Source organism: Peromyscus maniculatus, chromosome 21, assembly GCF_049852395.1.
Source record: "Peromyscus maniculatus bairdii isolate BWxNUB_F1_BW_parent chromosome 21, HU_Pman_BW_mat_3.1, whole genome shotgun sequence".
In the NCBI taxonomy this organism is placed as follows: Eukaryota; Metazoa; Chordata; class Mammalia; order Rodentia; family Cricetidae; genus Peromyscus; species Peromyscus maniculatus.
This window is the reverse complement of record NC_134872.1, coordinates 56,224,872-56,241,914: the sequence shown is the minus strand read 5'-3', so window position 1 is coordinate 56,241,914 and position 17,043 is coordinate 56,224,872. Positions and strand designations below refer to the sequence as shown.

Here is a 17,043-nt window from a genome sequence, read left to right as displayed (position 1 = left end):
AAAAATTAGAAGGTCCTTTGGCCCATTTTGGACAAAGAACAAACACACATTCATTTATTCATTTATTTAAAAAGTGTTGAATACCTATTATATACAAGGCAAAAGCTGGTATTAACAATGTATATTAGAATATGATAATAAATGATGACTCTAAACAGGACCAGTCCATCAACTCATTTATGTTCTAATGGCTGGTTAAGTGAAATGATGGGTGCTGTCCATTAAGGCTCTTAAAACACCCACAATCCTGGTAAGTAATAAGCACTGTAGTTATAGTTACACTTTGTTTCAAGGCTAATAAGTAATAACACCTCCACTGAGGTGTTTAGAACCCAAACTAGTTACTACTAAGGGTGAAGAAGTAGACAGGTAACATAAGCCAGATCTAGTGTTCCATCTGATTATTGGTTAGTATTTGACATGGTGTATAACTACATCAAGTACCTAGTAGTATGCATCTCAAAATGCCATGTTAAATACAAGTGTATTGTTAATAACAAATGGAATAAAGAACAATTAATGTGGACATTTCATTGAGGAAATAGTAGTCCACATTATCTAGATGTAACTTTCCTACCACTTACTAAACTCAAATATTTATCATCTTGGTTTTGTGTGTGTATTTTACAATATGGGAAACTTGTAACATGGTATCACTCATTTTTTCATGAAATTTGGAACTGTGGGAGAGTGTTGGCTTTGTTTTATTCTTATTTGATATAGGAATTAAAGCCATGAGTAGTGGTAAAATTTGAAAAATGGAACTAAACACGTGAAATCATAATTCTTTACTTTTACAATTTTTTATTTTAAGTTCTTCTACTGTATTACTATAAAATCCCAGTGTTATGGAATTCCTCAGCATGTCTCCTGTCGAATAAATTTAATAGAAAAACTTCAGGTTTTCAGTGGTTATGGTTCTTTCCTGTACAAGATTCAAGATAATTGTTTTAACAATTATTGTCAGGTAAAAATAGTTTCTTTGATTGATACATGAAAATTCCATATATTTCCTCTCATTAGCAATAATGCTAATATTCTCCATGAAGCTACAATATGGCAGAGATTTTTTTTTAAATAATTGAAATGTGTTAATGAGGGTAATATTTTCATGCTAAACTAAGTGTTGAGTATTCACACATGAAAATAATTCCTTTATTACATATGATCTATGTTTTTATTTGCCTATATAGAAGTTTAGTTGTTAACAGTAGAAAGGCTAGTACAACATGGTGGCAATCGACTTTCTTGACATATACAGGTTTATGTGGACCAAACATTCTTTCAATTAGCCCTGGTCTTTGCAGTCAGGAACTTCTTGTTTGTAGTGTCTTAACTAAAAGACAGGGAAGCTATAAGAACAAGCTATGAAAAAAAGTAAACATAAAGGTTTAAACGTAAAAGTCTTCTCTCTGATTATTCTGTTTTCTTTATTGAACATAGCCTGGATGCTTTTGTGCCTCTAAAGGATTAGAACATATGGAACAGGTAGATGTAGCACAGAAGCAGAAAAAACATGGCTGTAGCTTCAACCACACAGTCATTACCAGCAGTCCTTTGAAGGGGCCCCATGTCTTACAGGCAGGACTTCTCAGAAATACTACTGTTCCTATTCTCATAATTTTCAGGCAAAACAATGTTGCATTCCACAGAGTTCCCAATAGTGGCAAAGCTCCCCTCTCCTGCATCCTTATATCCCATGTACTAAATTCAGTGTTTCTTGGAACTGTGAGGTTGGCATGGAAGAGTTCATCTCTCATCCCTCCAGTGTCATTTAAGTCTTCTGAATATCTTCTTAGAAATGGGGGAGGGGGCCTAAGAGAAAGGGAATGGTGGATAGAAGGGAGACAGTTTCTGGAATTTTGAAACACCACCAAGGCACGGGTAATTCAGTTATCTGGGGTGACCAAATATTTCGAACTGCTGCCAGTTCACAGAACAAGAGTTCGTGACTGCCTTTGTCAGTTCCCCAAACATGTACTAGTGGATGAATTTCAGATTGGCCTATTTAATGGGAAGAGGCACTCTTGAGTGACAGGGAGGCCTGGGGCTGCAGTCATTGGTAGCAGACTCCAGTCTGGCCATGCTCTCCAAGCCCTAACTACACAGCTGGTTAAGAAAGTGCATCAGTTACATAGGAAAAAGCGTGTGCTTCCCCTCCAAAGTCCAGAAGTGCTGGAAAACTGTGGTGTATATAATTCAGAACAATATACTACGTGCACAAAAGGAGTTTTATCATAACATAAAATTAAAAAGTAACCATTTCATCACACAGTTACACTGCTGTTTTCCTTTTTTTTTCCATTTTCTAGATTTGTCCTTTTTGTTTCATTTTTTTTTTCATTTCCATTTTGATTTTATTTTATGGAAGCCTCGGGGAGGGTAAAGATTTGGTCCACTGAAAATTAGTCACCCTCAAGGATATATATATTAGAAAAAAATATGAGCAGCAAGACTCTCTGGAAATAGATTCTGTTCGATGTAGCTAGTCTGTCTTTTCTGTTTTGCCCTCTTTCACAGCAGCTTCTGAAGCTTTCCGCAGTGGGGCTTTCTCCGAGTTGGCATGTCCTTGGCCGGAGTCTGCCGTACCGCCATTTTTGTGAGTAGTGTGTTTTTCCAAGTAGTTAAGCATCTCACTGAGGACTGTTTGGAAAGTGCTTAGAGCTGCACATATTGCTGGTGTCCCAAAACCATGAGTGATCAAACTGGAAATGAGAAGAAGTAGGAAAAAAAGGTGAATAACTTGGAATACAAAAATCCCTTTATTTAATTCAGAACATTCCATTGAACACTTACTGCATTCTGTGATATTTCTGCTTATTATGGAAAACAATACAATTCAGTTATTCCCCTTGGCCAATAAGATCAATAAGAAGCTTACGATCTATTGAGACAAAGGCTCATTGTTGCCAGACTTTATGTGTACAAATGATCAGCAAGTCTGAGTAACATATAACTTGTTTCTTTATCTTATTAGGAAGTAGGTAGAACATGTGTCTCTCTATAAGCAAGGATCATCTTGCTTCCCAGAGAATGTCATGCATGCATGTGTAGGCATAGGTCACACTTGAGAAAGATAATTCAGGATATTGAGAGTAACTCTTGGAGACTAGGAAGAGGATTGGAAGGTCAGGTAGTAAGGAGTGGATGCAATTAACACATGTCATATGCATCTCTAACATTGTTACAGTAAACTATGTGCCGTTTTGTATAACTAAAATGACTCGTAAGACAATCAGAGTTGACTGAGCGCACATGATAGCTGGTTCCTCTGACTTCATTCCTTCCTTTCATGGCAATAGCGCCTTTCTAGGCACATAACCATCCACCTGTGGATTGTATTGTAGCTTCTTCTTCCCTGCTTTGGAGAAGAGACCAATCTGTCCACAGCAGAATATCAATTAGACAGAGGTACTTCTCATTGCTTATATAGAACTGAGTAGCTTTCATTTCTTTGCAAAGGATCTGTACATTATACAGGTGAAGTTACCACGTTGGTGACGGAGACAGAAAGAATCTATTTATATCAAGACTCCGAGATATTGAGAAATAAAGTTCTATCACATGTAGGCTGCTCTCTTTGTCTTGGAAGATAACTAAGAGAAACTAGTAAGTTCATGTGGGAAATGTTGTTTCAAGCTTGGCATAAATATCACTTCCAATTATAAAAGGTATCTCTCATTGAACAAACAGATAGCTGCACATTAGGCCTCTTGTGAAGAAAACCATTCATATTGTTCATTTGTGTCAAATTGTCCTAAAGTGATACTGTAAGCTTTCTTCCCAAAGCTTGCATCTTATAATAATAGAGAATGCATACTGGGTACATGTTAGGTATATACTATATCATATAATACAGTATTGTGTATATATGCATATGTATTCTATATCCAATAAGTAAAGCTACTAACTGTGTACAAATATAAGTTGTTAAAGTTACAATGACAATAGTTTTTCATTAGATGCTCCCATCTTAGTATGTTACTTGCTGCTAATTACCACTCTTAAGATATATAATCTTTATCATCAAGAAACGGGTTGTTAAACAATGCAAACAAGGACTCTAAGTTAGCCTACTGATGTACCTTAGTGAAAATGCTAGCTGGGTGGTGGTGGCGCACGCCTTTAACCCCAGCACTTGGAAGGCAGAGGCAGGTGGATCTCCATGAGTTCGAGGCCAGCCTGGGCTACCAAGTGAGTTCCAGGAAAGGCGCAAAGCTACACAGAGAAACCCTGTCTGAAAAAAAAAAAAAAAAAAAAAAAGAAAAGAAAAGAAAGAAAATGGCGAGGGTGGTGCTCTGGCTATAGTGTCCTGTCCCCATTACAGTGCATAGTGCCTTTTACAGAGGTTAACAACTGTGATATACTCATTGACAAGAGTAAAATTTTTGCATGTCCTTCATGCTGTTCTAGAGATTTCCAACATCTTTGGGATAACTTACAAAAATTTACCCTGACTTTAGCTAACATTAATATATGTTGAAAAGAAAAGCAATACTTTGGTCACTGATAATTTAATAAATAAGAATAGTCAAGACTTCAAGCTATTGTTTGCAACAAAATTTGTATTATAACATACCACTATATGTCAATCAAATACGTATGTTTTTGCAGCATTCTCTTAGGTTGAAAACCAGGCAAGCTTATTTAATTCAATTTCTACAATGAGACAGCTGCAGGGAAGTCATGTGATATGAGATAGAACAGGACAGGAAGTATGGATGCTAAATGGAGTTGTGTGAAGTTATACATGAATCTATTATGGTGGCACTCAGCAAAGGGATCCTTTAGATAAAATATAAGCACATTTCATTTATTAGAGCTGGGTTATAGTGTTTAGCTTCACTACAGGTAAATGGTAAACTTAACAGCCAGTACTTGAACCTTTAACATGATACTGGCCCCATTCTTAGCTCGCTATCTGTGTCTCCTCACACATCCTACCTGTAACGTTAGTGAGTAGACACAATTATTTTTAGTTTATAGGTGAACCAAGTCCCAGAGGATGCAACTAAATGATTTGCTTGAGAAACCAGGTATTCTGTATTTTGTTCTTCTCAGTCTGAAGGCATATTTGACTCCTTTCCTTTGAGAAATCTATTTATAATGTTTTCATTGTACATCTGCATCTATATCTGTGCACCATGTGCTTGCAGTGCCCACAGAGGCCAGAAGAGGGCATTGGATCTCTTGGAACTAGAGTTCCAGATAGTCCCCAGCAGCCATGTGAGTCCTGGGAACTGAACCCAGGTGCTCTGCAAGAGCAATAAGTGCTCTGGATATCTAAGACATCTCTCCAGGCCCAAACCCTTTTCCTGGCAGTGACTGTAGTTCAGTTTTTTTTTTTTTTCTGAAATAATGTTGCTCTGTGCATTGTCTTCATATGCTTAGTCTTCATATGCTCCAAGGACTTGAGAGACTGAAGCAGGAGGATTGAATGTACAAGGAAGCCAGAGTTACACTGTAAACTACTGTTTCCCACAGACACAAATCAAATACAGACTACATAGATATGCATACATACTATAATGACTTGTGTTCTAAAAAGAACTGTCCCCAGGTTAAAAGATATCTCTTAGCCCAGGAGGCTTTCTTGTGGGATCAGCTTTCTGTGTCCAGAGCATGCAGCTGGCATTAATAGTTCGTGATGTCATCTTTTCCCTCCATTGAGAATCACGTTTTCAAAATCTTTATATTGAAAGCCAGGTGGTGCACACCTTCAATCCCAGCACTTGGAATGCAGATCTCTGAGTTCAAGGCCAGCCTGGTCTACAGAATGAGTTCCAGGACAGCCAAGGCTACACAAAGAAACCCTGTCTCAAACAAACAAACACAACAACAAACCACTTCACATTGACTCTAGTCTTAGACTCTTAGTGTTTGAGGAAATTATTTGAACAAGAGAACAATGGTCTGACTAGAACACCTATGTTTTTCCCAACTCTAAGCTTCACTTTAAGAATATTCACAGTAGGGATTTCTTTTTCAAAATCATGAAGTTGAAGAACTTGATGCAAGCTGAAAGACTCCACTTCATGGAAATATCCAAGGTCAACTGCACACTCTTCAACAGAAGCAATGTACTTAACTGTCACTTTCCAACATGGAAATCAATGTGTAAATTTCATTTCTACCTTAATCAATATTATCTGTGCATCAAAAAAAAATGCATACCCACTGCATGAGACAATACCAGCTGTAAGGTACAGGCACTTTCCTAGAGGTTTCCAACAACATTTATATATCTAGAAAATTACAGTGATACAATATCACTTTAAAATTTCTCATGAAATTATATATATATATATATATATATAAAATATAAATTATATATATATATATATAATTTTAAAATGATGGAAAGGGATACTGATACCATCATATTATCCTGTTGATTCTATTCACTCCAGAATAAAATGAGTCCAATCTCCTTCACAATGACACACAGTGTAAACTATACAGAAAAAGTAAAAGACAAAGAAATGCTTTAGGCTGAATTTCAGTTCTAGATAGACTAAGACCGTGGTGATGATTTTTTTGGCTATGACACCAGAAGCACAGACAACCAAAGCAAAAGTAAACAGGTGGAGCTACAGCAAACTAAAAGCCTTGGCACAGCCAAGGAAACAGCAAAATGAAAATGTAGCTCATATCATGGTAGAAACTATTACCAAATCATGGATGCAATATGGTGTTAATACCCCTATGCAAGGAATCCCTACACCTCAGTCATGACATTCAAGAAATCTTGTTACAATAGGCAAAGGATCTAAACAGAAATTCCCCCAAAGATAACAGGACAATGGCCAACAGGTTTGTGAGAAGACGATTAACTCCTTTAATGTGGAAGTAGGCATAGCCTTGATGGTTAACAGCCCTTGTTGCTCTTAAGAGGATCTGAGAGTGGATCCTAGCATCCACACAAAGTAGCATGTAACCTCCAGTGATATCAGCTACGGGGAATCCAATGTATTTTTCTGGCTTCTATGTGTACTTGTACACATGTACACATAGCCACATGTACATATACATACATAAATGAAAGTTTAGAAGATCTTAAAAACTATAATTAATTATCAAGGATAGCAGACTAAAACCTCAAAGAGACATGACTGCACATCCATTATCCTACAGAAGCCACAGGTACTGGCTCCCCCTAGACCTGAAGTTTCAGGAGGTTGTAAGCCACCCAACATGGGTGCTGGGAGCTGAACTCCAGCCTTTGGCAAAAGCAGCATGAGCTCTTAACCGTGGAGCCATCTCTTTGGCCCTTGGGTATGAACATTTTAATTAACAGAAGGTTAAATGCTCCCTGGTTTCATTTGGGAGTCTCTGGTCTCTAGAGTAATAAGAGCCGGTTTAAAACTATGTTCTGAGAACAAGGATGAAAAAAAACACAGAAGCAGATACAGTGCTGGGGGGGGGGGACAGGTAATATTGACATAAGCAGTTGACAGGCTAAATAGTAATTAAGATACTTTTCTTTCTTTTCAAAGAGCTTAATCTTTAAAAGTTGCGATAGCACAATTAATGGGAGGAAGCTTAGTGTTAAGCTAGTAAGGTCTTATCTAGACAAAGAATTGCAGGTAGCCAGGTGGTGGTGGCACACATCTTTAATCCTAGTACTCAGTAGGCAGAGGCGGGCGGATCTCTGTAAATTCAAGGCCAGCCTGGTCTATATAGAGAGTTTCAGTCCAGCTAGGGCTACACAGCGAGAATTTGTCTCAAAAAACACAAGATGAAAATTATTATTATAGGAATTTATTGTAGAACTTATTACATGTAACTTAATAACCTACATTTTCTGAAACATGTTATGAGTATTTCTTTCCCTCTGTCTCTGTCTCTGTCTCTCTCTTGGTTTTTGTTCGTTTGTTTTTCCAGACAGTGTTTCTCTGTGTAACAGCCCTAGCTGTCCTGGAATTTACGTCCTTCCTTCCTTCCTTCCTTCCTTCCTTCCTTCCTTCCTTCCTTCCTTCCTTCCTTCCTTCCTTCCTTCCTTCCCTCCTTCCTTCCTTTTGTTTTTGTTTTGTTCTTGTTCTTTTGAGGCAGGGTTTCTCTGTGTAGCCCTGGTTGTCCTGGAACTCACTCTGTAGACCAGGCTGGTCTTGAACTCACAGATATTTGCCTGCTTTTTGCTGCCCAAGTCCTGGGACTAAAGGCATGTGCCACCATGCCCAGCAGACATTCCTATAATAATGTATTTCAAGTTTTAATCTTGTTTTTATGTGCATGAGTGTTTGCCTACATGTATGCCTGTGCATCACTTTCAGGGTTGGTGCCAACAGAGACCAGAACAGAGTGTTAGATCCCCTAGAACTGGAGTTACAGATGTTTGTGAAGTGCCACGTGGGTGATGGGAATCTAATCTATGTCCTCTGGAAAAGCAGCTAGGGCTCTTAACCACTAAGCCATCTTCTCTAGCCTCATTCGTCAGAGGTCATTGTCACGAGCTATTGCAGGGCCATAATGCAATTACAGTTTATAGCACCTGATAATTCAGATGTCAACCCACCAATGGAATGTTCTCTGATGGGCTAACCTGTTGAGCAAGGCTTGCAGGCCACCGACTCTGAATACTGTTGCTTTCATCTGTAATTTCTTGTGCAATAACAGCTATGATATCTCACCATCACCATACATTTTCATAAAATGTATATATGTAATCTCATGATTATATCTTAGTCTTATGGGCGCATATATCTGTGGGTGGTCAGGAAGATGACCTTTCATTTAGCTGTATAATTTTGATATATAGAAGATATAGTAGGAGATGCTTCATAGCTACATCTATTGTCTCACGAGACTGTAAACACTTAAAGCCTGCTTTGTTCCTTTTACTCAGACTAACAAAAATATCAATCTCTCCTCAGTCTGACACAAACTGCATGCATTTAGCTCATTTTTACTTCAGAGCAAACTCAAACTAGACTAAAGGCCTTTGTAAATGGATCTTAAGTTTAAAACTTTACAGTTATGCATAAGGTCAGCGTCGAAGGTGTCTTGCCAAGGTTACTAACACAAAATACCCTAAGAAAAGCCTGCTAATTCTTTGCTTGCCAAGTCTGCTGATAAAAAGCTATGTCTCACTTCGCCCCCTCCTTCTGGTCCTGACACCTTGGAACCTTGTGTTACCATGGTAATAGCTCTGCTCCTTATCTCCTTCTAGGAATGTGCTATGACCTTGAGGTTTTGGAACTTTTCTCAAGATTGCAAGGAGTCTCCTGTTAGAAATGTATGGATGGTCAGGCAAGAGAGGAGCTAAGAATGAGAGCTGAAAAGAAGCTGTAGGTTTAGAGAAGCAGGAGAATAAAGAGACATGCAATGAAGTATGATATGAGCAAATTCATTCCTTCGCCCTCAGATACTTAGTTTTTCCTCACTTGCTGTAGTGTCGTTTTTAGAACCCTGAAAAGAAGGCTTTAAGGCAGGCCCTTAAAGGTCTTCATTAATTATTATAATAATTATTTCTTTAAGTGGATAAGCTTATCTAGTTTGATTTTACATAAAGTAGTACTTGTTTTTTGTGGTTGGGTGTGTTTGACAAACATTTGTGTAACTACTCCCATTACTAACAAGGATTTCTCAGACCTATTTTCTCACTTCTCACCATCCGGTTCTGACAAAGTGGTGCTCTAAATTCTCTAGCTACAGTTTTTGCTTTTCCTCTGAATTCCATGTAAACCAAATCATAACATCCATGGGCCCCTGTAACTGTGTTCACCAGCCTAACCACTCTGAGACTCATCTATGCTGCTAAGATTTCCCAGTTGGTTATTTTTTATGATTGAAAACCATTCCATTGTGTGCATTTGCCACTTTTCCCCATTGCATTCTATTCCACTTACTTTTCTGTAAGACTGCTGCTTTATTTTAAAAATACATTTAAAAAATATCCAAAATTCAACATTTGAGAGACCTAGTTTCTTATCAGCACTGCCAGGAACCTGAGGGCTTCAGATGGAGACATGGCAGCTGAAGTGTGTCTGTCCTGGGTTCAGTGATGGTGGTGGGATTGCAACGTGCTGTGTTGCTTTTAAAAACTGTAACAAGAGCAGTGTTGATGCAGTTTACGGGGTGATTTTCACAATGCCTGGGACAAAACTCTCTCAAAATGCCCAGTTCAAAATTGGGTAGAAAAGTAATCAGAATGACAGCAAAATGGGGTACACTGATAGCTAGTTGTGTGGTGACACCTCAAGTATGGATTCGAGTGCCCTTGGCAGCCTTGACCAAGCCTTAGTGAAGTGCAGTGAGATTCCTCAGGCCCTACTCTGCTTGACCTATTAATTAGTAAGGAGATCAAAAGAATGCTGGAGTTTTAACTTAGCATCTGGTATTAAAATAGAGAAGAGGGTTCCTATATGGGATAATAGAATTTAAGTCCTGGAATGTCTTAATGTGGTAGATGGTCTAACTGGTAGGCCGAAGTCAATTTTATGAAATTTAGGAGAGATGAAGGAGGAAGAGAGAGGTTTGATTCAAGAGCAGTTCATACAAGGAAAGTCTTAAAATATCAGGAAATTTAAACCCAAAATCAAGAATTCCAAGTTGAGATTTGAACAGCCATAGAGCACTTGCTAGTATATACAAGGATCTGGGTCAATCCCAGCATGACAAAAAAAAAAAAAAAAAAAAAAAAAGCAATAAGATTTTTTTTTGTTTGTTTGGTGAGATGGGAAGCTACCTCTACCTGGAACCACATTCTAATTCATTTTCTGTCTAATGGGATCCAGGTCATTTGGTTTCATTTTCCTATTTACTAATTTTTCCAATGAGAAGGAGGAAAGCTCTGCCAACCAGCTCAGAAGGATGTATTCCCCTGCTGAGAAACACAGACAGTTGTAGTTTATGGCACCTGACTTTAGGGAAAAGGTAACATATTTAACAGTCATCCTCTTAATTTTAGTCATGGTTTTAAAAACTTTTTTGCTAGATTTTCCAACTAACAATCTCTAGAGCATCATTCTACAGCTTAGCCACTGACTTCCTATTGACTCAACTCCAGAAAGTGGGGGTGTAGCCGGATTCACAGGTAAAGCTCCATGTTCCACTTTCCCCTAATGATTAATTAAGCCCTACCCAGGTTTCCACATTTCGGAGATTAGAAGGACACTAAGGAGTAAAGTGGTATTTTCTAGAGATAGTGTGATTCTGTGTGTGAGTATGGGGAGGATTGCACATGTGTGTCATGGATATGTGACATTTCGTGTTTTATATACAAATTTGCACTTGGAGTTGGGCATGTAGAGGGTGTAGATTAATGGTAGAATTTTTGTGAGTGGCCCTGGGTTTGCTGTCCAGCACAGTAATCAATCAATCAACCAACCAACCAACCAACCAACAATCTGATCATCAGATCAAACAGTTATTTACATGCCATCATCTTCTTGATGACTGGAATTGACCCAGTTAAGTTTTGGGTTTTTTTGAAACAGGGTTTCTCTGTATAACAGTCCTGCCTGTCCTGGAACTCACTTTTTAGACCAGGCTGGCCTTGAACTCAGAGAGATCCGCCTGCCTCTGCCTCCGAAGTGCTGGGATTAAAGGCGTGAGCCACCACCGCCCGGCGACCTGGATAAATTCTAATGATATAACTGTAACATTTTTTATTTAGTGATTTATTTTTTGAGACAGGTTTTACTACTTATCCCTGGCTGGCCTTGAACTCACAAAGCTCTTCCTGCCCCTGCCTCCCAAGTGTAGGGATTCAAAGCCAGCACCAGCAGGGACCTTAACATTTTGAAGGTAAGTATATTGAAACATTGTAATCATCTGTTGTTGTGTTAAGTTTTTGATACTGAGTCTTAAATAGCCCAGAGTGGCTTCAGATTCACTATGTAACCAAAGCTGACCTTGAACTCTGGATTTTCCTGTCCCCACTTACTAAATTCTGGAATTCAGGCATGTGTCACCATGCTAGCCTCAACAGTTTCTTTTTCTTATTCATTTATTTATTTATTTTTCTTTTTTCAATTTTTTTTTATTAATTAATTAATTAATTAGAGACAGGGTCTCACTGTGCAGTCCTGGCTGTCCTGGAACTTACTCTGTAGACCAGGCTGGCCACTAGTTCAGAGATCCACCTGCCTCTGTCTGTCTCCTGATTGCTGGGATGAAAAGGTGTGGGCTATCACCTCCGGCATTTCTTTTATCATCTTGTACATTACATCACAGCTGCAGTTTCCCCTCCCTCCCTCCACCCTTTACAGTCCTACCTTCCACCTCTCCTTTCCCCTCAGATCTACTCCTCCTTTTCTCTTAAAAAAAAAAAAAAGAGCAGGCCTCCCAGGGATATCAACCGAAAAGGGCATAACAAGTTACAATAAGTCTAGGCACAAACCCTCTTATTAATGCTGGATGAGGCAACCCAGTAAGGCAGAAAAAGGATCTCAAGAGCAGGCAAAAGAGTCAGAACAGAAGCTCAGCAGTTTCTAATAGTGAAGAATTGAGACTCAGAAACAAAAGAAAAGGTAGACCCTTGTGTGGAACAGAAGAATTCGAGACAATGTTACGGCTTTGCTAACAGTGGTTACAACCCATTTTATGGCAGACCCTGTCTACATTTATAAAATATTCAGCATCAATTCTGAAGATCTAGCAAGAAACTGCTATATAATAACAGTTTGTTCAGATTTTCTGAAACTTTATGTATTGATTAGGGATTTTTTTTTTTTTTTTTTTTTTTTTTTTTTTTTTTTGGTGTGTGTGTGAACTTGGCACAAATTAGAGTTATCTGGGAAGAACTTCAATTGAGAAAATGCCTCCACCAGATTGCCTGTAGGCAAGTCTGCAGGGCATTTTCTTGATTGATTGTTGATGTGGGAGGAAATAGCCTACTGTGGGTGGTGCTACTTGAAAGGAGGTCCTGGGTGCTGTAAGAAAGCAAACAGCATTACTCCACGGTTCCCGATAGTTCCTGCCTTTGGGTCCCTGCCTTGAGTTCTTGCCTTGGCTTCCCCTCATGGTAGACTGTAAACTGTAAGCCAAATAAACCCTAAATTGATTTTAACCTTGGTATGTTATCACAGCAACAGAAAAATGACTAAGACATTGTGTAATTCTTGGTTAAGCACTTAAATTTAACTTATGCTCAAAGCGTTACCCATGCTTATTTAAGAAATATTAGAATCATCAGTGCTTAGCACAAATCTAGAGTGGACATCTATCAGAAAAACCAAAGCATGGTTTGCATTCTGCCAATCTGTGCTAGATAAATGTTACCATGCTGTTTCTACATTAGCCAAACTGCCCTTTGGAAATGCTTTATCTGTACCTGGATTTGTCTAAGCATCCCTGGGATCTCTTCTGAGTCCCTTTCTATCTTGAAAAGAATTGCGTCTGGTACCTAGAAATTCACATATACCAAGCAAACACTGATTTAGTATATATTAAAAATAAAGCAAAAGTTACTTGACTATTTTTTTCTGGAGACTGGGCCACAAAGTTGTGGCTACCAAACACAGATGGGTTTTTATAGTTTTTTTTTTTCAGGCTATAAAAAATTGCCGAAAACAATCAAGTCTGTTAGGCTACACACCAGAAGTATGAACCAAGAAGGGGAAAAAGCAATCATCATTTAGATAGAATGAAAATAATTTCATTTGTAAAATTTTAACTTTTTTTTTTGCCTATACTGGGCTTTGAACCCAAGATATTGCAAATGCCAAGAAAATAGTTTACTGTGAGCTCTACCTTCACCTCCAAATTTCTAGGTAGAAACTGTTTGAATGCACATTTCTGCCCCCCCCCCCCCCCGCCAGCCATCTTTAGGTGTAGGAGAAGGCTGAAGTAAAGTGTGGGTTGTTATACTACCGTGCTGTTACGTCATCTTGCATCACTCTTGACTGTTTGCTTCTCGTGGATCTTTTGATTCCTAGCACTGCATGCAGGGGCTCCTTGTGTTGACCTCATTCCTGTGCTTTTGCTTCTGGGAGGCATGCAAGCCCCAAGACTGCAAGGGAAGACCAGCTTCTCATTGCATCCTCCCCCTATTTACTCACTGAAGACCAAGACTGAAATATAGTCTGAGGCTCTGTGCGTGCCCTTCCCATTACGGTATCAGGTGATATCTGCTAGAAAAGCACATTCTTGCAATCATGGGAACAACAAGGGCAGTCTCTTGGGAATGGACCCCAGAAGACACCAGCAAAGGGTTCTGGGTCTTCTCTGCCAAATTTACATTTATTTAGAACAATGTAGACGAGGTATTTTTTATCTCCTGGAATTAACATTTAAACACAGGCTAGGGAGAGAAACACTTGCCCTGGGGAAAGAGTTAGGGGCTTACTTTTGCTAAAATTTGAGGTATATTTGTTTTTTTATAGTCTAAACAAGGAAATAAAAGAAAGGGGGAAATCAGCTATCATACTTATTCTCTCCATACAGTGTCTTATCTTACAGCATCAAGTGCTTTTTAAATAGAATTTCATTAAGGTGCATAATGAAGGTATTTGAGTCCCAGGTGGCTGGTGGTGGAGAACCACCCAAAGCTGCTCATTACAGTGGCTTTGGCAACACTCACAATGATTCCATGATTTCTTAAGCTGCCCCCCCCCTTCAACCACAAGCACACATAAAAAAATTACCTAGCCAGCTTATTTCTTTTTGTGGATCTTACCCTAGAGATCCCGACTTAATTGGTTTGGGATGAGATCCAAAGGATCAGTATTTAAAAAACTATTCCCAAGCAACTTAAATGCAGCTGGGGAATTGGGCATATCTCCCCAGGGCTAAAGTACACTCTGTGCTGTATCTGCATCAATGTCTCCAGCATTTCCCCAAGAGCAACTGCAGAACTAGAGTTCCAGGGTAAGTTGGTAGGTAGAGTGAGCTATAAAACCTTTATGTGATCAAGTTTTATAAACATGGAGCTATGCAACACTTCAGCTCCGGAAAAGTCAAGGAGCCAATGATAGGTCATTGTGTATTGCAATAATTCAATACAGGTACAACAGTCCGATACCCTTCAACCAAAACAGTCAAGAAACACTTTCAAGGGCCTTCCTATGAGATGGGCACTCTAAAAACCCAATTTGGAGAAGTATGTCTATAACTTCCCTGGTGGTCTATCAGGTTAGGAGATGAATGTCCCTCTGCCATTGTAAGGCCACACTTCTGTGACCATCTCAACCTCTTAATTTCCTACTCATTTTAAGAAAATATAAATAATTTATTTAACATACATCAACTTAAAAAGGACATCATGACAGCTCTTATATGATTAATAAACAAAAGATTTGCCTGGTTTATCTTTAAACTTACATTTTTGCTAGTAAAATTTTTTTTTAATTGTAACATAAGTACAGACCTCAGTCCTTACAGGCCAGTTTCTCTTTGCATTTGGATGTGGCCCTCATTTTAGGAGTTTAAGTTAAAATTAAATGTCAGTCTTATATAGAAGTTTATTTGGGAAACAGGATTTTTTTTTTCTTCACAATTCAGACTGATGATTCCTTATACTCTTTAAAAATAATTGCATGGTCTAGAAGAACATTTTCCCCACACAACTAATTAAATATTTCTTCTTTTCTATACATATATGATTGAGTGCACACGACACAGCACATGTGTGGACATCAGAAGACAACTTTGTGAAGTCAATTCCCCTCCACCATGTGGGTCTCGCAACGGAACTCAGTTCTTTAGGCTTGGGGGCAAGTCCTCTTCCTCACTGAGCCCCCACGAAGGCCCAAGAACTCTTTGAAGAAGACTTGAGAACTTTGTCTCTTGTCTGCTAGAATTAGCTGCATACTTTATGATGTTTTGGTCTTAGATTGAAAATTTAATCAACATTTCCATTTCTTGTACTAAAGATGGGTAATTCTTTTGCAAGAGGAGTAGAGCAAACTATGTGTTCCTAGTCACTGTCCAATCCCAAGAAAGCAGGAAAACAGAAATAATAAAATGTGTACACTTAAGGTTCCCAGGATGGGGGTAAATAAGCTTACAGTAGGAGTGGGACTGTTCTCTGGATATATTGACCAGGACAGAGCCCTTAGAACACCACAGTGCTGTTGCCTGGGATGCCTGTCTTACACGGAACACCAAAGGAAATGGGGAGTGAATATCAGGAGGAGGGGGAGCTGGGGACATGAGAGTTGGCTGCCTCTGCAGCCTGGAAACAGGATGAAACTGGCTGTGCGAAGCCCTCCAGGAGACAGATGTTAGAGGGAGAATGCTATCAATGGGAGGAAGACGTTTCTAATAGACTTGTTAGAAATACAAGAGCAGGCTGTCATTAGAGTTTTCAAACCTGCAATGGGTGACAGCTTGACAGCAAAGCCGGGGGAAAGATCTGAATGGTGAAGAAGAGTCAGAAAGACATGCAAGGGGCCTCCCAACACAGAGACCCAACCGGGAAACATGATCACCAGCAAGCACGTCTGTATGTTTCTTAGTTCTGAAGAGTAACCGCAGTGGTGCGAAAGTCCATTTCTGAAGACAGGAAGCTGTCAGTAGACGTTTTGACTTATACTGGAGAATTAAATAGGCCTATCACTTCCTTCCGTGGCCTGTGACCCTGGGGAGTGAACTCTTGCAAGACATAACCAAGACCCAAGTGAAATATAATCATAATAACATTTGATATGGGTTAGATACAACACATAGAAAGATAAAAGCCTTTTTTTTTTTGCCTCATGTAATTACCAATACTGTGTCTATTCTTTTCTTCATATTTTTTTGATTGATTTCCTTTTTGAGACACTGTCTTGCTATATAGCTCTGGTACTCACTATATAGCCTAGGCTGACCTTGAACACATACCAGCCCTTCTGTTTCTGCCTATCAAGTCCTGGAGTTATAGACATATAACTGGGGTTATAGAGCCACCACATCCAACTTTATATGAAATAATATTGCTTTCCATTAGTTTAGAACTTCCTGAAGAATGTGCTGATCCTTCATCCTCACACTATTATCCATTGGCACAGTGAAACAAAAGAGACAACTAACATTTCGGTTTTCCAAGGTCGGTGCTGAGGAAGAATCTTCCTCATTTTTCTGACAGGCTGTCCTCTCTGAGTTGATCATTAATGGTGT

General features: G+C 38.9%; 1 protein-coding gene across 2 annotated transcripts in view; it reads right to left on the bottom strand.

Annotated features, from left to right (window-relative positions):
- Positions 1-2,485: 2,485 nt before the first annotated feature.
- The window catches only part of Tfap2d (transcription factor AP-2 delta), a 53,798-nt gene continuing 39,240 nt past the window's right edge, over positions 2,486-17,043 (bottom strand). For both annotated transcript variants that reach the window (XM_076556994.1, XM_006985937.3), the window contains one exon: positions 2,486-2,705. In XM_076556994.1, coding sequence (XP_076413109.1) covers positions 2,486-2,705 — 220 coding nt within the window. The remainder of the gene's footprint in view (positions 2,706-17,043) is intronic.